Below are 20,868 nucleotides of genomic sequence, written 5' to 3' on the forward strand. Positions count from 1 at the left end.
CTAATGAATTGTGAAGATCGTATTAATACGCTTAAAAAATCATCGATAGGCCTATATGACGGGTCATTTTTCAGTAAATAGTAAAATAAACGTTTATATAACGGCTACCCCGGAAATTATAACAACATTCGACAGGACGCTTTGAATAGTACAAACCATGTAAATTTGAAAGCGATGACACGTGTCAATTTTTATTAAATTAAACTTAAATAGTTTACATATTAACCGTTTTCCCGCTTCTTATAGTTGGAACGTGAGGTAGGTATTAACCGTTTCCCCGCTTCTTATAGTTGGAACGTGAGGTAGATTTAAATTAATTATTACGATTCTTCTATAACAGCTACCCCGTAAATTGTTACGCCATTCGACAGGCCGCTTTCAATAGTACAAACCATGTAAATTTGAAAGCGATGACACGTGTCAATTTTTATTAAATTAAACTTAATAAGTTTTCATATTAACCGTTTTCCCGCTTCTTATAGTTGAAACGTGAGGTAGGTATTAACCGTTTTCCCGCTTCTTATAGTTGGAACGTGAGGTAGGTTTAAATTAATTATTACGATTCTTCTATAACAGCTACCCCGTAAATTGTTACGCTATTCGACAGGCCGCTTTTAATAGTACAAACCATGTAAATTTGAAAGCGATGACACGTGTCAATTTTTATTAAATTAAACTTAAATAGTTTACATATTAACCGTTTTCCCGCTTCTTATAGTTGGAACGTGAGGTAGGTATTAACCGTTTTCCCGCTTCTTATAGTTGGAACGTGAGGTAGGTTTAAATTAATTATTACGATTCTTCTGTAACAGCTACCCCGTAAATTGTTACGCCATTCGACAGGCCGCTTTCAATAGTACAAACCATGTAAATTTGAAAGCGATATCACGTGTCAATTTTTAATAAATTAAACTTAAATAGTTTACATATTAACCGTTTTCCCGCTTCTTATAGTTGGAACGTGGGGTTAGTTTTAAATTAATTTTTACGATTCTTCTATAACAGCTACCCCGTAAATTGTTACGCCATTCGACAGGCTGCTTTCAATAGTACTATTCAATAGTATAAACCATGTAAATTTGAAAGCGATGACACGTGTCAGTTTTTGTTAAATTAAATAACAATAACGGAAATACATTATTAGTGTTGTTTATCGTTTTTATTTAATTCGTCGCGTACCCTGCTGCATCTATTACAAATATTTTGGAAGACATTCCAGATTCTGGCAGATTGACTCCGGCACCTTAACCGATCGCGCGAAAGGTAAATTTAAAATAATGCATTCACTCCCACAGATGAAAGTTGAAGCTGGCAATTGGGCAAAATTACAAAGTTAAGGCCCCTCTCAAGTTGTGTGCTCCTACGCAGCCTCGCCTGATTTAATAGTTACTAAAAGAATTCTCGCTCGCTGGGGTGGCCTGCGCTTAAAGCGCTCAACTAGTTAGTATGTTCTTCGAATACTGGTTTATGCATGTAAATAGTATTTGTTGTAAATATATGTAATTTAAAATTGTGTAAATTGTAAATAGTTATACATTCTTCGGTTTTTACTACGCTTGTACTATTTTATTGGGTATATCGAGAAGTATATCAGTGTATAACGTGTTATTTTTATCTTCATCTCTGCTTGTGAATCCTATTTTAAATTAGATTCCTCCCTGTTATAAAAGGGACTTTTGTAAAAGAAGCAAATAAATATTCATTCATTCAGTAATTGTAGTGGGCCATTTTTCTGAGTGCGTTTCTTAGGTTGTTTTTGAGCTGTGAGAATTTTCCTCCTACCCACCTCTACCATGTCTTTTAAGCCATGCCACAGCATTAAATAAAACCTGAAATTTAAGTGTTATTCGCCTAAGACTATCCTAAGAGCCAAAATATTTACTCGGCTAAGAATAACTTCACTCAGTTTTCAGACACCTTAACTCATGTCTTGTGAGTATAATAGTAGAAAGAGTAATTAAATTATTAAAAACTCACCACACCTTGGAACACATGATAAACTATTTACTCTTTACCTAAGTTTCAAAACAGTATTAAGTAGTGCTATATAATAATTGTATAATCCAATTTAAGTTTTTAGATACCTGATTTTTAAACTAATGTTTATTAACTTTTACTTTAAGTAAATAAGATTGTCACGCTACTAAGTAAATTTTTCTTTTTCACTTATAACTTTGGCATTATCTAAAGTAATATTGGACAATTCCTAACCCTTTCAAAGTTGTCAATAATTAACTTTCCATTTTTTTTTTATCTCAGACAAGATTCTAAAATGGGGAGTTGGAAATTAGAAGTTCTTCGTATGTCAATTTACATGATATTTCCAGTCGCAACTTTCTACTACTTCAACCAACCACAATATTTTGAAGAGTGGGTAACCAAAACTCGACAAGAAATGTATCCACCCGAAGATAGTCCTGGTAAAAAAGCATTGGAACTTTTTTTAAAAGAAAATCGGAAGAAACAAACTGCTGAACTTAAGGAAGCGTTGGAAAGAGAATGAGTAGTGTGGAATTTGTAAATTGTGCTTGTAAATAGAGACTTGTTGAAAGTAAAAGATTAATATACACGAAACGTCTATAACAACCTTGCAACCTTTAATAAAACATTGCAACGTAACATATTTGTTTTAGGATAAATAAAGGGCGTTTAAAAATTTCCTTTCCCGCAATTATTTGTCAAACCAATATTAAAAATATTAACACTTCTGAAATTTAAACACTAATCATTTAAAGACATCATACTATAATCCGGTACAACAAAATTTTTAAAACATTTTCAAAAACCAATATTTCTTGAGTTATCAAATCTGTTTTATATTAAAAATATTAAAGTCTACGTGTATATACATAATATACACATATTATATACATACACGTATATTTATATATATTAAAGGTGTTGTAGGTTAAAAAAAATTGAAGAATACCCAGTAATAAAACCATTTGCTGCGCTTGCTTTTAAGGGGGGGAAAAGGTTACGCTGCTTCAAGTTAATTAGCAACCAGAGGATAATTTTATTTACAAAATATAGTTTATATCCCATTGTTAAAAAACTTCTAGCAGCATCTCAATTCGATAAAATCAAAATTTTACGCGGGAAATTGAGTGCTAGAGATTTTTAATGCAAATTTTTTGCTTCCAAAACAATTGTTCTAAGAAAAGAGTTGACAATATTTAGTCCATTGTCAGTTCATAATGTATATTTATATTAGATTACAAGGCAGTCTTTACCATAAAACCACCGCATTTTAACCTATTTATTTCTAATAAGTACTTTCTCCGCTAATTGTATCAAAGCTTGTTTTTCTGGACTATCTCTGATCGGTGCAATGTAACGCAAAGCTTCGTTACAGTGTTTTTGAGCTAGCATACGAGTATGATCCAAACCGTCACTCTGAAATTTAGTAAAAAAGTTGCATTAATATGATGTCCATTATGCAAAAAATGCTGTTTGTGGTAAAATTTCTATTATTAACGTCTCTCAAGTATTTTGCGCAAAAAATGGTATAGCAATAGTCTAAATCCTAGTTAATATTATTAATTTTAAGGTAAAATATTTACCATAATCATATGGAAAATTACAACATTACTATTATTATATTTCATAATATATATTTTAAAATATAAAATACTTTGTCTAATTTCGAATTAATTCAGTAGAGGTTGCCATTCAATTTTAAGTAGGCGGGGCCTGATAAATAAGTAGTAGATCCTGTCACTTAAGCCTAATGCTGTTTGCTCGACAATACTGTATAAATTAATTTAGTCAATTACCTCCATAACCGCGTCATAAGCTCTTTCAACATCCCCAGGCTCGGAAAATCTCCTCATAATTAAGGCATTAAGTTCTGGAAACTAACAAATGGAGTAAAATTAGAAAGAATCTTCTAAGAATAGATTTAATGCTAAAAAATTATACTTTTTCACAAGCAAATAGGACAGGAGCTGTTGCTAAACCTAGTTTCAAATCCGCAGCTGCAGGTTTTCCTAGTTCGGAAGAACTGGCAATAAAGTCCAACAAATCATCAACCAACTGAAAACATTTTACAGATTAAAATGAATTAAAGAATATACATATATTTCAGCTTCTTTAATAATTACTTGAAAGGCAATGCCCAAATTTCTTCCATACTGAAAAGCTGCTTCTTGGATTTCTTCATTACCATCACCTAATAAGGCAACAGCTTTGGCGCAATACGCAATGAGGCTGGCAGTTTTTTTAAACGTTTTCTGCAAATAATGGGCAAATCTTTCGCTTTCATCTTCTTTGGCAACTAGTTGCATAAATTCTCCTTGAACCAAATCCAAGAAAATCTAAAATTTATTTATAAATACTGTTAAAATATCCAACATGAAAACCAATTTTTAAATTTATTTTTCTCACACCTGAGCTATTAATATAGTGACATCGCTATTTCCAATTTCGGCTAATAACCTCGAAGTTTGCGCTAAAACAAAATCCCCAGCTAATATGGCCTGTTTCAAAGAGAAGCAAAATTAGCCTTTTCAGTCGACTACCTAGTGGTCAATGTTTGAATCTACTTAGCTGCTGGAATTTTATCTGCCAACCAAATATTTTTACAAATTAGCCCCTCCCCCATCGGTTTTGACAATTTCAGCGCTACTTAGTGGTTTGTTGTGGAGCTAATCCCCAAAATTACTAGTGTTTTCTTTAAGGATTGTGTTGGTGGTTAGATTCCCTTTAAACACAAAGTGACTGCTAAGCAAAGGAAAATCCAGCAGCAAAGTGGTTCTGACAATTGTCCGCTAGGTGTCTATGTAATTATGTATACACTTGGAAAATGGATATAATTAACTAAAATTAGTTTTCAAATTGAAGTTCTTGGAACCGGCGCCAAAAATCTAAGTTGTAAACCACGTAGTTTCAGTCGTCCATAGACATTCCAAGTGTTTAAATATATAACTGATTCAACTATAGAGGAATTAAAGTTATACTTTTTTCTGCCCCCATAATACGTTGCAACTAGGTTTCCCTCGCCTCTGATCAGAAGTATCAACAACATCGTCATGAATGAGACTGGCTGTATGAATCATTTCAGCAATCATGGCTATTTTCAACTGATTTTCAGACACCCTAAAATAAAATATTATAAGTTCTAATAGTCATTAGGATAAAAATGTATGTTATATTTATTTACCTCCTAGAATCATAGTGATGGAGATTCAAGGCTCTGGCCATAAGAACAGTGACCATAGGACGAAAAGCCTTGCCTTGACCATCAAAATAATAATTTGCTATGTCTCTTAACTGAAGCCTATGTGTCCAAAGTTCCTAAACAAATAGAATTTTATGGAAGTGTAAATATTGCGGAGAATAGATGTTTAAATACTTAAAACATTTTTTATTTAAATATAATTTATATTGATTATAACCGATTTTATTGAATTTTGGCATCTTTTCTTGACAATTTGATTAATAATTTGAATGAAGCGGTAAAGTAAAATAAAATTTAAATTCAATCTTAATTAAATTTTGTCACTATTTAAAAACTAAATTTAATTAAGTTTGTTCTGAATCTACTTTTGTACATTTTCATATACACATTTAGTGTATAAAACACGATTTAATCACTTTGAATTAAATAAGCTTAAAATCAAAAAAATTAATACAATATTTAAAATCTAAAGATACTAAATAAGATTTTTTTTTATTTGAAATACGTTAAATAATCCATATAATAAGTTATTTAAAAATTTTAAATAAGACAACCTGGTCTTAATATCGTAAAAAAATTCTATAAAAATATCTAAACCAAAATATTTTTTTTTCAAATGTTAAATAAGCCACGTCGATATTACCTGAAGTACATAATATATATTATAAGTAAGAACCATATTATATACTGCTGATATGACTTAATTTCGTTGGAGGGCAAGGACACAAAAATCCCAAAATATATATGTTTCCCCCTGCCCCCCTTTGCTAGCGTTCACTAAACCAGCGAGCTTGGGGGTATAGTCTTCGTGACCCGATTTTGGGGAACAGGTTCCACGGCTATTCTTGAACTTTGCGAGAAGAATATTTATATATTTTTCTTCGAACGCGATTCTTCCACGCGTGGCTTATAAAACTACTTCCTGGATGGTTACCAAATCAATATAACTCCATTACGAATTAATAGGAAGCGAAAAAGACCAACAGTGTTCCTAAGTAGAAGAACTCCAGGTGGCAAATACTGTGGAAAATAGTGCCAAATTCCGGCCTGGGAAAAAGTGAATTTAGTGGCTAATTTGTTCAAAGTCAGATTCTGTTTTGTCCAAATAGTGATACTAACTTTGTTCAGTCTAAACTAAGAAATAATTTAAAAAAATATTAAAAACTTAAATATAATTAGTTATTTTATCTTTTTAAGGCAATTTTCCCTTATTAGGCACTATTTTCAACATTTTGTTCAGAGTTAAACTAAGAAATAATTTAAAAAAATATTAAAAACTTAAATATAATTAGTTATTTTATCTTTTTAACGCAATTTTCCCTTATTAGGCACTACTTTCAACATTTTGCCAATTTTCCACTATTTGCCATTGTGTTTGCCTAAAAAGTGTTAGGAAGGTAATACTTACTCTTTTAATTTCACTGTAAAGAACTGACACATCAGAGTCGGTTAATTTGGAAGGGTCCGTTGTCTCGGCAAGACTGCCCGGTATTTGCATCACGGGTGCTTGTAACCACTTGGCGGTACAACTGAAATGTCGCAGTCTCCCTTTGCCCGTCAAAGAGGCAGCCTCCATAGGGCAGCGGCATAGTTTTGAGCTATAAACACCGGATAGTGTCGGCAATGTGACCAATTGCGATTGGTGGTGAGTGGCGGAAGAGCAAAAAGGTCTGGACCTTGTTCTTGTCAACTGATCGGAATCAACCTACATAAATAAATATACAAATAGCATTTATTGGTCGATCAAGTACTTGTTGCGTAAAGATTAAATTGGTGCTAGTCGCGTTAAAAACAAGTTAATGCGTTACCAGACTATTTTTAAGGTATATTGCCTTTAATAATTACTCACCTTTTCAATGATAACATAAAAATTTAAAACGTTTAAGCTATTTTTATATTTTTACACTCACTCGCCTTATTTACTACCAGAAATAAATAGAAAATTCGAAAGGTGTCACCATCTAGGCTATAAAAATCAATTTTCGCAGGCTTGAATGGTTGCGAATTTATCGTCAAACAAGTGTTTACCCGTTGTTTTCTTATTTCTGATTTAGATCATAAAACAAACAGAGTTCAGTTTAATTTAAAGCAAGTGTCGGCTCTAGGTGAAGTAGCTCTTTTTTCAACAGATGTCGCTAGCGTCGAAATCAAAACAAGATGCTGAAGCTATATTTTGACCCAAAAGACGGGACATAAAAGTATGCTTCGAGTTGATTGGCTCGTTTGTTAATTTGTCAATAACTTCAATTATATTAATGGTTTACAATATATTTTGTATGGGATATATAATTTAGGTTAAAGTTCACTAAGTAGAGTAAAAGTGGTCTAAATATAATACTCTATAATGGCTCTCTGAAGCTAAAATTCAAAATAGCGAAGCAATAGTTTCGCGATTTTGAATTTTAGTTTCAGTTCAAATTAATAGATGGCTCCACGCTCTCCACGAAAGTCATTTTTTCGAAGATACGGATAGATTCATGGCCATGTCTAATAACAGGGGCCTTTTAATAATACAGGTCGCAATGATAGAGCCGACAGTTGCTTTACGCCAAGAATTAAAACAGTAACCCTGGTGGAAAAATTTACTTCTGCTTTCTGAACCAGCTTCACCGGAAGATAATGCAAAAACTGCACACTTTATGTTTCAGAAAGTTACAATTTTAGTGTTTTTGATTGGATTGCTCGAATCAACATTTCACGTACCGTTTGATTGCTCGTATCTGCTTTAATCAAATTTAAGGTGCTCCTTTTAATTTAAAATTAACTATGGTTTAAATAGAAATGTTAAGCTTCTCCCTCTAAAACGTGAACGGGGAACTTGTAGCTGGGTGTAGATAGCGCAAAATAAAGCTTCAAGTTTCCACGTTCACGTTTTCGAAGCGTGGCCTAACCGGCCTAATGCGCTTCGTCCTAAGACCGTTATTTCAATCAATCAATTTATCTTTAATTTCTAAGCATTTGCTTTTATATCTATTTCAGACAGCTAAGTAAATAAAACAAGCCGAATCGAATGCGAATAACTTAACTAACTTCCCGGATAAAGAAAGTATCATATTATAGCACTGTCTCCCATAACCAAATATAAATATTTATTCAATAGCGATAACCTAACACACAATAAAAAGTAGTAGATTTTAATAATACGTTAAGAAGAGAAACGTATCTAATTTGGAAAACCATTCTTTGTCAAACAATACAACAATAGGATTTCTATTAACATACGATTTTTCTTATTACCACGTCGATTTATTCAAAGAAAATCTAGGCTATTGATTTTTCATTAACTTTATTATTTATTTAGTGGAGAACTGTATTATTTATTTAGTGGAGAACTGTATTATTTATTTAGTGGAGAACTGCATTATTCGTTTAGTGGAGAACTGCATTATTCGTTTAGTGGAGAACTGCATTATTCGTTTAGTGGAGAACTGCATTATTCGTTTAGTGGAGAACTGCATTATTCGTTTAGTGGAGAACTGCATTATTCGTTTAGTGGAGAACTGCATTATTCGTTTAGTGGAGAACTGCATTATTCGTTTAGTGGAGAACTGCATTATTCGTTTAGTGGAGAACTGCATTATTCATTTAGTGGAGAACTGCATTATTCATTTAGTGGAGAACTGCATTATTCATTTAGTGGAGAACTGCATTATTCGTTTAGTGGAGAACTGCATTATTCATTTAGTGGAGAACTGCATTATTCATTTAGTGGAGAACTGCATTATTCATTTAGTGGAGAACTGCATTATTCATTTAGTGGAGAACTGCATTATTCATTTAGTGGAGAACTGCATTATTCATTTAGTGGAGAACTGCATTATTCATTTAGTGGAGAACTGCATTATTCATTTAGTGGAGAACTGCATTATTCATTTAGTGGAGAGCTGAATTATTTATTTAGTGGAGAGCTGAATTATTTATTTAGTGGAGAGCTGAATTATTTATTTAGTGGAGAGCTGAATTATTTATTTAGTGGAGAGCTGAATTATTTATTTAGTGGAGAGCTGAATTATTTATTTAGTGGAGAACTGAATTATTTATTTAGTATTTATTATATTTTTCAAGGATTCGAACGCGGAAAAGCCACTTTCTCGCTGCCACCCAGCCGTGAGCATCTGTCGAGCCCCGTTACCCTGGATTCTCGAGTTACCCACTATCTAATAACCTTGCCCAAAAATAAAACTCGTATTTAAGTCTGGCAGTGGTGAGGGTCACTAACCTGCTTTGCCCTTGATCTTCAAATCGCGAGGAATGAGGAAAACGCGAGTGTCATGGTCATCGAGGTGCTACGACTATTTCGCCTTATTCAAGAAGAAACAGTTTCCTACAACGAGCTTCGACAGAAAATTCGAGGCAAAACGTTCATTTCCTAAAGTTTACGTCTAAGGAATTCGATAACAATTGGGGGATAAGTCGAATTTGTACAAGTTTCCCTTTTGACATTAAACTCGATTTAATAATAATATTTATCAGGGTTTAAAACCAAATTTTGGAGATTCAAATTCCCTGACCATTTTAAGAGATTTCCCCTGACTTTTTAACGCCAAAATTTTTATTTTATATTTCACTTTTATCAAAAGTTGATAAATTTAAATGGATTTATATTTCCGTAATAACGTTATTGCAATGTTGAAAAAAATTAGCCAAACTTTCAAGGAAATGAATGATAATCATACAATTTGTTATAGATCTAAAGTAAAATTACCTTCAAAAAGTGCCAACATAAAATTGAACTCCCTGACTTTTTAGATCCATTTTTAAATTCCCTGACTTTCCCTGACGTGTGGCAACCCTGTTAATAATCAGCTAGGCTAATACCCAAGGCACCACCCTAGGCCCAAGTCATCTTGCGACTTATAATCTAGGAGGATGGATTATTATATTCCTATTTTCCTAGTTATTATGCTTTTATACAATTTACGTTTTAGAATCGTCAACATTTTACAAAATGAGTTTGCAAAAATTGGCAATGAAGGAAAAACATTACCGCAGAAATTACCAATGCCATACTACGTTTTTTAATTGAAAAATTATTTCAGGCTGCCCCCTATGTCGTATACATTTTACAAAAAACTGGCGTCCATAGAAATTATCACCAATTATGGTCGAAATTCAAAAGTTTCAGCTATCCGTAATTATTATTCTTAATTTACGATACTTATTACCTTCGAATATTACGTTATTATTTCCAAATGGGGAAAACACAGGCTAAATTAAAGCGTGGAATTGACAAAAAAAACACCAACTTTCATTCGCTAAAAGTGTAAAATTACATATCTATCATTTTAAATTACATATCTATTATATATTTAGAGGTACTTGTTTTGTTGTCCACGAGTATACCAATGTTTTTTCGTCTCTTCGGTAATTGAAAATGTGATTTTAATCACATAGATTGCAGACAGCAGTTATTGTACAAAAAAATATGTTATGGTAATTATTTTTATATTAACCAAGAATGTATTCGTTGTTTTGTGAAACCAAATACTAGTCTCATTTTTAGCGTTTCTCGAAAGTAGGGAACGAAATGTTAAATATTAACTTTCTCAGTGTGAATAATTCTATATTTAGATGTTTGTTGGGGTATCGAAAGGAGGACACCAACGGGGGTTGAGAATAACAAACACCCCCCGACGATAGGTTGCGATTTAATTACGAGAAAAAAATCAGAATTCTCTACGATTCGCGTTTATCCATAAAGCATTTTCAATTTTTCATATTTCTTATCCTATTTTCGTACCCGAAACGTGGAAAATGTGGCCAAGCTTTCATTGATTAAAGTCGTAAACCCCATTCAACCCCGATCCACGTTTGCACCATTCATTTATTTTCTAATATAATCTTGCCGCCCTACTAACCCAATAGCGGCACTGGGTATTCCCGATTCCATTCCCCAAAATAACAGCGACGGGGGCACCGACTTCTTAATTTACTCCCCCCCCCCTCCCCTCCCTATTTAAAAATAAATAGGTCTATAGCTTCTTCAGTAACTTTCGCCAAGCTAAAATATTATTCATTCGGTAGAATGGGGGTGGAGATTTATATTCCTGATTTACCCTTTTTTAGGTCCAAGACTATTGATTATAGTCAAAAATTTAACCACATTAAACGGAAAAATGAAATTTTTAAATTATTGAAAAAAAATGCGGCCCATCTTACAGGATGTAGGAGGTCACTCTAGGCCTACCTGCGGGTAATTCAGAGAGCGTAAATACCAAATCCCGTTATTTCTACGTAATTTTTCTTGGATCACGAACCCCCGATGTTTAAAAAAGGTAACTAAGCGATAGGTAAGGGGGAGGAAGGGGAGATGGAAAAACGGGATTTTAGAGACGGGGAAAGAAATTTCTGCCGGTAGCATTTTCCCTTAGAAAAATATTCCACCGTGGATGCGATCTAGCCTGGTTTTGCTTCATAGCACTCCCATATACATAAGTTCGAAGCTATACTTTATAGAGCATAAAAACTAATTGGCAAAGAGCATTATTGATGTGTCTAAATATATACAAAAAAAATTAATCGCTATTTCTCAGCGGTTATAAACATTCAATGGCCCTTGGCCAAGGGTAAAAGAAACGCAACAAACTCTAATTTTTGGATAATGCTAAAATAATTCCGTCTTGTTGCTTACTTAAAACCTATTCTATTTTACTTATTTAATACTACCGTTTAAAAATTAAATTAATAAAAGTTACATAATCCGTTTCACAGTTATATAAAAATAGCAGACGACACAACAATAATCCAAGGAGATGAAAAGGTCGAAAAAACACGCCGCTTTTACATTAGAGTTGAAGAATGATTATCTTACCTTCTCATATCCTAAATGGAAAGTCCGAAGCCACCGCACACAAGATATTTTTTTATTTCTTAATGTTTCTTTTAAATCGCAATAACACAGTCTTTCGGCGAGGCCCGTTATTCTATTTAGCGCTGTACCGGCCATGCCGAGAAGCCGACAAAGTTACACCCCGCAAATCCGCTGGTTCCTCGGTTACGTTTCCGTACGAAATGTTGAAGATTACGGACGAGAGACTTTAGCCTAGGGCCAAATAATTCCGATATAAATATATACTAAAAGTACCGTTCCTACATCACGATACACAAGCGTCACCGTCTTGTTTCGCACGACCGTTCTCCTGGAAAACTCATCTCATTCTGTCCCACTGATATATATATTTTTTTTATAAACTCGCCGTTTTCCCCCTCTTCCTCCAGAGGGCGATAAAAGGCAGACCTCGCGAACGAAATGTAAAGCTAATTTTTAAGGCGCGTAAATCGTACGCCTTTCTCTGGCACTTAAATTATTTTTAATACACAATGAAAATATTAAAAAACTATATTTACGTGTATTATTCAACTTTCTGAAATCCGTACTGTACAATACATTCCCCGAAATATTAGCAAAAATTAATTCTAGTAATTTTGGATTAAAATCTACGAAAAATGAATAACATTTATTGGAAAACTAACCGAGGATTGTTATTTCGTGAAAAAGACTGGGTCAAAGGAAAATCCTGTCTCGTCTCTCTCTGCATTCGTGTCTAAGAAAAGTATAAAAAATAAAATCTTTCCCGTTGACCCAATAAGAGTCGAAGCTGACTCGCACGTGATACACCATCTTCCAGGCCCACCCAAAAACGACGAAAATCTATTTCCGCGTGTCTGTCTGTAATAATTTAAATTACGTATTGTTTAAAAAAACAAAAGCACTCACCCTATACTTCTAAGATACGTCTGTCTTCCTCTACTCGATACTCATGTCGAACATTGAAGGTTTCCGCGTTGAACATTTTTTTTTAAATAAAATAATTTAAAATGACCGAGTATTATTTTACAGAGGAATGAAACCTATACTAATACTCTTAGGAAATACTGAAAATTATTATGTCACCCTTTTTGTGTAAAAAATCATCTAAAATATAAATTTACATATTGTTCGTTGAAAAAATGTTGTAAAATAGTTATTTGGCGCCTGTTTCAAGTTCTTCTCCCATCCTTCGTGGTCGGTTCGCCTCTGTAAATCGGTTTACCGAATAGAAAAGACCGATATACAAAGTTTGCTATTATGGTACGGATGGGGTACCCGTTTCGCAACGTACGCGAAGTCTTGTTTTATATCAAGTTCCTTCGCATCATTTATTGCAATTCTGGGAAATAAAATTTACACCGGAGGGCAAGTTTAATTTCACTTCCGGAAAAAGGAGTACCGCTCTTTACAAAAGTTAAAAGTGTTTCTTTTAAAATGACAAGCCAATAACTTTCTTTCCTACATACAACGTTTTGTAAAAGATCCAAATTCTTAAAAATCAAAATTTAGAACCATTCACCCCCCCCCTCCCCCCTCCCGAAAGAAGATACTTAGAAACGGGAGTTCCATCGAAAAATCAACTTCTGGACAACAATTAAAGTTATTTTAAGAAATAACCTAATAAATCTTGGACGAGTTTTTAAAAACAATTTAACTTCCGGATAAAGTTAAATAATAAGGAAAATAAGAAATTATAAAAAAAAACTACTTGCTACAACAAAACTTGTTGTATTGATGGTCCTCAACTCTACAAAATTGGGATACTTAAAAACCTTTTTTCCCTATTTTGGCAAAATTTAAATAAGTGAACTTTCTACACAATTGAGCGTGATAAATTTGTGGATTAAAATAAGAAAAACAATTGCTTTGCCGTTGTTGGAATTCAACCCCCCCCCCCCCCCCTTTAAAGGGACTTTAAACCATTCGGGTCCAAAACCCAATAGAGTAGAATCCAGGTTGTTTAAAAAATAACGCAATTTCAATACATTATAAATCAATTTAATACATTGGCACGCATTTCAGGTGACAATGTTAAATGTTTTCCATTGAATTAACAATAAGTCACTTGAGTGAAAAACTTCTTCAAGTAAAACATTTTCCATTAACCAGTTACATGGTTAAGCGAATTAAAATTCGTATTAAAAAACTGATATGTTAACTTCTTATTGAAACATTGGAAGAGTACAGTATATGATATATAAGCTACATCAACGAAGTTTAAATTTTAAAAGCTTACAGAGTTAATTTTTTCAATACAGTTGTTTCTCTATATCAGTAATTAAAATGGCTAACACTATCTTAAAATAAGGCAATTAGTAGTAGTAAAATTACTTATAAAATGCTTAATGAAGCGTGTTTAAATATATTATCAATGGCAATGATATACGTTTCAAAAGCCTGGAAAAATGTTGTGACTCGGAATTTGTTTACAGCCTATAAACAATCTATTTATTATACCCCATCTACTTTATACGAACTATGTTAGAAATTGAAAAACAAAAAGGCTAATATATTCTCGTTAATCGGTAATTATGCCATAAATAAACCCTAGCAAACTAAAAAGTGGTCCGTTGGGAAGGGGCTAACCACAGTATATATATTTTGATAAAATTGTTAATAAAAACAAAGTTCCCACACTAATAAATTTTCACCATAATTACCATAGGGCAATCCTATATATTCTTTTTTTGCATCTTACATTATCTACAAATAAAAAAATCCTACTTGACTAAAAAAATTTAAATTTGGCAGGATATATAATGCTTAAAATCGTATTAAAAAAAATCAGGAAAATTATTTAGGCCTGTAACGTGTAACTGCATTAGGAATGGAAATAATATTTCCCGTGATTAGGTAATAATTAGTCAAAAAGCCTAATTATATACCAAATATAATGGCACTTACGGTAATATTTTTAAGAAATATGAATAAAAATAAATGACAAAATACTGGTAAAAGCTTTGGAAAAAATTGGAAAAATGAAAAGCCGAAATTAAATTTTTTTTTAAATGCTCCGTTTATAAATAAGTTTTCTTAAATTTTTTTTATAGCACCACATCAAAACTGAGCTAATTAAAACTCAAAAAAAAAACCTGACAACACCATTACACATACTTGTACTTACATTCTCAATCTATTTAATGAAACAAACGCTGATTGAATATTTCAATTGAGATTTTTTTTTAAACCCAAATATTCGAAAAAAAAAACAAAAGTCAAGATTTTAGTATGTTAGTAACATTTTTCAGGGCGAGCCATAACCTTGGTATTCGTCGGGAGGTCTATTACCGTACTTGGCCCTTCTCAAGGCAGCTAAATGTTCTCGGGCTTCCTCTAACTCTTTTTCTTTCCTCAATATTATTTCTCTGGCAACTATTTCTTGCGCAATACCGCCAACCATGTGATTATCTATAACTAGACTTCTCTCATCGTCGTGTTCAATCGCTTGTTGGGCTGCTTTGACCAAGTTATCAGTTGCTTTCTTAACCGCATTTCCAGCAGCCTTTCAGAAAATGATCAGTTTAGCAATTTAAAAACATTCATAAATTCGTGACTTCCTACCTGTAATCGCCTCATTGATTGAGAATCCGGGTCTGCTTTTACTTTACAAGCCACCAACAATTGCGCTGTAGAACTCGCAACTTGTCTGGCAGCTGATATCAACTTTTCCTCCGTTGCGTGCCCTTGTACCAAAGCATTTGCAGCCTCTACTAAACTATGAGTCGCTGCTGCTACTAATCGTGCCTATGGTTAAATCAACAAATTATGCCGAAGCCAGCCTCCTAAATAATAAAATAAAACCAAATGAAACATACAGCAGAAATTAATCCTTCAGACCATTGTCCATCATCAGAGGTGTAAAGAGGTCTAGCTCCAATCTAAATAAAATTTGGTTACAAAAACTGAAATTTATTAATTGAAATTCGAGTTTTTACTTTTCCAGCAGCTACCAATTCCCTTTGGGCGGAAGAGGCAGCTTTGACCAATGCCGACGTTGCGGCTGCTATAGATTTTGCAGCTTCTAATATCATTTCATCAAAATTCAAATTTTCATCAGTTTCCTATTAATTTAACCAATTATTTAGTTATTGGTAAATTCAAAAAATATTAAAATTAAAATTTAGAAAAAAGCGTTGATTTTTCTCTTCCGCTTAAGTATATGTCTGATTCTTGGTTGACATAAAAACACAACCAAGAATATCAAACATATCTCAAAGCAAATAGAACGTTTCCTTTCTAGCAAAGAGCATTATTTAATTTATTTTTCTAAGCAATATATTTGTACCTTTATGCTGGTCCTCCTTGGCTTGAGACTAGCGAGTTTCTTGGCTGCTGCATCGATAGAGCTAGCAGCACCAAGTAGTTCAGTTTCGGCTATTACAGTGGGGTCATCCGGATCATCCCAATCCGAACCTTTCATCGCTTCAGCCCCATTTACAACTTCCGTAACAGCGTGAGCAATACTTCTGGACATGGTAACTAATTGTTGTTTTCCTTCACTACTTGGTTTTTGAATTACCTGTCATAATAAAAAAAATTAGAAAAGGCAAACAGTAAATTTGCAAAAGAAATATACACACATAATGAACTTTTTGAAGTAGTTCCCGATATCGTATAGCACAATCTCTTCCTGATAATAGAATTTTCGTATAAACCTCATGAACATCCGTTGAGTACGCAGCTGCCTAAAAAATAATAAAGTTATGATAATACCATGAGTATTTTTTTTACTGAATACAAAGTTTTCAAATTAATATTTACTTTGCTCGTAGTCAGTAGGTCATAAATAGCCTTTCTGCCCATATTGGCTGCCACAATGATGTCATCTTGTTTACAGCTATTACCCGCTGCAACTGCCTTCGCAGTAGCTAGCGTTACTGGTTTTGTAACTCTAACAACATCTTCTGGAAGAGCTTTGCGATTGGGGATTTCTGGGGAATCATACGCTCTGATCTCTTGTTCAATGGCTTGAATAGTCGATTCTAAAGCTCTGGTTCCTCTGGCATGTTCATCTTCAACTGCCCTCACAGTTTTTAGCAATGATGTAACATTTGTGACCATAACCTATTTAAAATTTATCAATTATAAAAACCATATAAAATGCGCGTAATAGTTACATATACAACGCAATAAATACTAGCAAGTAAAATTAAGTAAAAATGTGAGCAATAATATGTAGATAACACTTATAGTTAATCTAAAACAATCAATATTATAAATTTAATTGAATCCTTAATACCATGCAATGCTGTTAAGAAAAAAAATGATTTAAAAGTTAATATCTCTCATGCTAATTAAAGTATAGATTTCCATGTTTAAATAATTTTCAACATGCTAATAAAGATATTCTTACTGTTAGAATTTTCTTCGAGGATTGCCATTAATCCTTATGAAACCATTTTACTTAACTAAAAACTATTCCTTCTTACACAATTTGTTTTTATTAAAAACATCTTACAGTGCCAATAATTCTAAATATGATTAAATTTGTCTATTTCATAAGTGCCGATACTATTTTTAAATATAAAATGTAAATAGTTTTAATTTGAGTGTAGATGAAATAGAAATTGACTTTTTAGGACCATTGTAGGAACTTTTGAATATCTTTTTTGGTATAACACTAAGATGGTCTACATTCCAAGCAATTAAAATTATGTATAATCTCTATAAAATGACAAATACTGGTTCAAAATTTAAAAATTAAGTTAAACCTCAAAATGCCAAGAATAACGTTGATATAATTTAAGGCAGTGATATTTTTTTTTGATATATCTGATAAAAGACACGAAATTTGGTTATAGTAGACTATGGGTAAAGCTGAATTTTACTTTGAAATAGAAAATAGAGCCCTTTTTTGGAGAATTTTGGGGTAGAAAAATATGGGAGCTAACGCATTGAATAAGACCTTTTTTTTCAGCTTCACCCATTTGCCATTTATTCTTACTGTCAGCACCTTTCAAGTTTTCTTAAAACTTTTGCAAAATGTCTTATTCAAGAGTTAAAAAAAATCCTTCTTATAACAGGATTGCATCACAGACAACGCGTAAAAGATACGAGGGTAGTTTCTGAGAAAAATCTCTTAAATTAAGGTTTCAGCTAAAACCACATGATATGTAAATATGTTGGTCAAACTTAAAATCATCATAAAATGACCTAATATGACATTGAAGGAAAAACATTGATAAGCTATAGGAACAACATAATCATTAAAAAATAATTGATATTCTAATTAAACGTAATTAGTTTTGATTGGGAGTGTTCATAGACTGAATCTCATCGCCAATTGGTTCTACCAACTCCAAATTTTCTACCGAAAGCAACCGTATTAGTTCTTCTTCTTGATCCGAAGCTAGCCACTCGGGCAATTCTACATCGGAGGTGCAACTCTCGTAAGCTTGCACCTAACCAGCAAAATGAAACGTCCCGAAAGAAAAAAAGGAAGAGCCACACAAAGTGGAAGCGAAGAAAGGTGCCAGGGTAAGAAAAGAGAGAGAAAAGCGTCAAATAAAAGAATCCCAATAGGTTTTAAAAGAAAAACCAGACCAATTGTTTAAAGAAAACAGGGATTGTTATACAAAAATACACAAATTGGATTGTTATATGTCTTAAGGAAAAGGTAACAGCACTACAAAAAGCCAATGTGGACTTTAATCTCAGGTTTTATAAAACATAATCACAGCCATGTGAAAATTTATACACAAAGCTTCGTGGTCCACAGGTTTTGGGAATAAATACTTGTTAAATATTAGAGGGTTAACTCATTATACCAAATTATTAGATAATATTAAAATAATTATTAGTCGTCTGGTTTTCCTTGAGGCTTTTTCTCTCTCATTCTTAACCAATTTTTAAATTATGAACCTCTTTCTCTATCATTTGTTTAGGTTTTTGGATATAAGTATTATCTAAAACGAAAAACTACTAAACGAAAAAAAACTAGGCATCGACAGGACTGTGAAAAATGGAAGCTAAAAGATGAAAGTCCACACAAACAAAGAAAGCATGCAGTTCACAAAAACAGAGATTGGACATGGCAGTGAAAAACAACCGGTTTGAGTTATAGTTATAAACCCTATTAAAAGGACTAGTTTTTGCTTTAGCTTAAAAAAACTAATTTAGTGTGCCATATTGTAGTAATCCTGCGACTTATATTACCTTGCCATTTATAAAGTAAAAAAAAACAACATTTAAACAACCATGCGTTCCAATTAAGTAAATAAAATGTACTCACTTTAGCAGACTCTTTCAAATTCATCATAGAAGGATCATTGACATTCTTCCCCGACGCTGCTTTAGTAGCCTGTATGAGATCTCCTAAGGCAGAGGCAACATCTTTCACAGCATTTATAAGCAGAACCTAGTTGCATATAATTTATATTTGATGTATCACATAGCATTGTTACGTGAATTGTTAAATTTACAAACCTGGGCTTCGGGATTGTTAGATCCTAATGATGCAGCTCCTAATTTTACAACTTCTGCTAATTCGACGATAGTGGTCACTGCATTTTGAGCAGCAACTGCTAGTTGTTCTTGGCTAGATGCAGCCCCCGCCACCAGTGTTTTTGTATCTTCAACTAGAGCTTTGGCTGTTTTCAAAATATTCTCTCGATGATCGGAGAATGTCTCAGTTTCATTGTCAGCATGGAGAGTGCCAGCAGTGGCAAACATAATTGTGGTATCCAGATCACCAATAATGCCACTGACTGTGCTCGCAGCATTAATACACGCTTGGGTCCCTCTAGAACCAGCCTGGAGGGCAGCCAATACAAAGGAGACTTTTTCAGTGACCAATCTAGCATTATCAGCTACATCCCTTTGACTAAAACTATCGCCAGGATTGCTCTGACAGGAACCAGCTGCTTTCGTCAAATCGATGCAAGCTGTACCTAGATCTTGAACGCTCGAACGAATACGGTTAGCGACCTAAAGGTAAAAGTATTCAGCTTAGTATAAATATAAGAATTAAAATGATAAAACCACTTATTATGAAAAAGATTGCATAATTTGAAAGTTCTACTTACATCAATATTTGAAGTTGCAGCAACAGCTCCACCCGTATCTGAAGCTAGACTGGCAAACTGGTGTGATAAGTTGGCCGCTAACGGTCCTAGCTGAGCAATATCAGTTGTTGACTTGCTCACCTAATTATTAAGCAGTGATATCAGACCGAAATTCCGTAATGTTCAATATTTATTCATTCTTACCATATCTTGGGAAATCCTTGCAATTTCCTTGGCAGAATTGACCATTCTAGTTTGATAATCCACAAAAGAGTCATCACCACGAGACATGTAGCTTTCGTTAACTTTACTAACAGATTTTGTGATAGTTTCAACTAGTCCAGTGACAATGCCAGCCTCTGTGGCAGAAATCTCCAATGTGTTAATTAGATCGTGTAAAGCATCCCTCATTGCGTCCGAAGATTCATCCAATTCATTATGTACGTGAACAGCCTTAGGATTCCCACCAGCTTCTTTGGCAGCATAGACCAATTGCAAAGCACACTCGGCAACTGTTTTAGTTTGATCTAAGAGAGCCATTTGTTGTTTAGAGTTGACCGTCTTGGAAGAGCTTCCAACTGCAGCATTTACAAGGGGCTCGAAGTAGCTAACCATCTGAGTGACCCCATGACCCAATTTCTCTGCTTCACCTTTGGCAGCGTTTCTAACAGGATCAATTTTCTCCAAAATTTCCGTGGCGCTGCTTTCCATCTGTTGTTGAAAACCTTTCAAGGAGTTTTCCATCCTGGGTTTTAAATTTTGGCTTATGATATTGAGTGAAGCTTGATCTAGTTCTTTGATACAATTGCTCAAACTTTCAATGGCTTCATCACATTCGCGCTGACCAGGTGCTTTATCCCTAAGATAAAAATTTG

The 20,868-nt window shown here is 33.5% G+C and overlaps 3 protein-coding genes across 11 annotated transcripts in view; 1 reads left to right on the forward strand and 2 right to left on the reverse strand.

Moving 5' to 3' along the window:
- Positions 1-1,182: 1,182 nt before the first annotated feature.
- On the forward strand, positions 1,183-2,667 carry LOC149923130 (protein PET100 homolog, mitochondrial). 2 transcript variants are annotated; one of them, XM_090163001.1, is made up of 2 exons: positions 1,183-1,263; positions 2,260-2,666. In XM_090163001.1, the coding sequence occupies exon 2, from the start codon at positions 2,273-2,275 to the stop codon at positions 2,501-2,503; it is 231 nt and encodes a 76-aa protein (XP_090019127.1). In that variant the 5' UTR covers positions 1,183-1,263; positions 2,260-2,272; the 3' UTR covers positions 2,504-2,666. The 2 variants fall into 2 exon arrangements, with proteins under 2 accessions (XP_090019127.1, XP_090019128.1); XM_090163002.1 differs by lacking the exon at positions 1,183-1,263 and adding an exon at positions 1,288-1,440 and having other exon boundaries at positions 2,260-2,667.
- Positions 2,596-12,666, reverse strand: qless (decaprenyl diphosphate synthase subunit 1 qless). 2 transcript variants are annotated; one of them, XM_090163000.1, is made up of 10 exons: positions 12,527-12,666; positions 11,991-12,221; positions 6,588-6,884; positions 5,162-5,295; positions 4,959-5,097; positions 4,389-4,478; positions 4,104-4,316; positions 3,922-4,035; positions 3,777-3,857; positions 2,596-3,396 (listed from the first exon to the last, which is right to left on the reverse strand). In XM_090163000.1, exons 2-10 carry the CDS (start codon positions 12,123-12,125, stop codon positions 3,256-3,258), a joined length of 1,344 nt encoding a protein of 447 aa, XP_090019126.1. In that variant the 5' UTR covers positions 12,126-12,221; positions 12,527-12,666; the 3' UTR covers positions 2,596-3,255. The 2 variants fall into 2 exon arrangements, with proteins under 2 accessions (XP_090019126.1, XP_090019125.1); XM_090162999.1 differs by lacking the exon at positions 12,527-12,666 and having other exon boundaries at positions 11,991-12,481.
- A 1,470-nt stretch (positions 12,667-14,136) lies between these two features.
- rhea (Talin_middle and talin-RS domain-containing protein rhea) overlaps positions 14,137-20,868 on the reverse strand; it is a 29,496-nt gene continuing 22,764 nt past the window's right edge. For 6 of the 7 annotated variants that reach the window (XM_090162907.1, XM_090162902.1, XM_090162903.1 and 3 more), the window contains 11 exons: positions 20,198-20,852; positions 20,015-20,134; positions 19,416-19,916; positions 19,222-19,347; positions 16,752-17,054; positions 16,571-16,675; positions 16,276-16,509; positions 15,926-16,051; positions 15,806-15,868; positions 15,552-15,734; positions 14,137-15,492 (listed from right to left, as the gene is read on the reverse strand). In XM_090162907.1, coding sequence (XP_090019033.1) covers positions 15,235-15,492; positions 15,552-15,734; positions 15,806-15,868; positions 15,926-16,051; positions 16,276-16,509; positions 16,571-16,675; positions 16,752-17,054; positions 19,222-19,347; positions 19,416-19,916; positions 20,015-20,134; positions 20,198-20,852 — 2,674 coding nt within the window. In that variant the 3' untranslated portion in view covers positions 14,137-15,234. Of the gene's footprint in view, positions 15,493-15,551; positions 15,735-15,805; positions 15,869-15,925; positions 16,052-16,275; positions 16,510-16,570; positions 16,676-16,751; positions 17,055-17,457; positions 18,392-19,221; positions 19,348-19,415; positions 19,917-20,014; positions 20,135-20,197; positions 20,853-20,868 lie in introns of those variants that run through there. The other variant, XM_090162908.1, reaches the window with a different exon arrangement.

The sequence above is a fragment of the Leiobunum rupestre genome, chromosome 11 (assembly GCF_980474605.1).
Source record: "Leiobunum rupestre chromosome 11, qqLeiRupe1.1.hap1, whole genome shotgun sequence".
Lineage (NCBI taxonomy): Eukaryota > Metazoa > Arthropoda > Arachnida > Opiliones > Sclerosomatidae > Leiobunum > Leiobunum rupestre.

Excerpts from the sequence above, each read along its gene's own strand:
- LOC149923130 (XM_090163001.1), top strand. The coding sequence starts at position 2,273 with ATGGGGAGTTGGAAATTAGAAGTTCTTCGTATGTCAATTTACATGATA.
- qless (XM_090163000.1), bottom strand. The coding sequence starts at position 12,125 with ATGGCCGGTACAGCGCTAAATAGAATAACGGGCCTCGCCGAAAGACTG. Across the intron at positions 5,098-5,161 it reads CATCACTATGATTCTAGGAG|GGTGTCTGAAAATCAGTTGA; the intron begins GTAAATAAATAT and ends ATTTTATTTTAG. Across the intron at positions 4,479-4,958 it reads TATTATGGGGGCAGAAAAAA|GCCATATTAGCTGGGGATTT; the intron begins GTATAACTTTAA and ends TCTTTGAAACAG.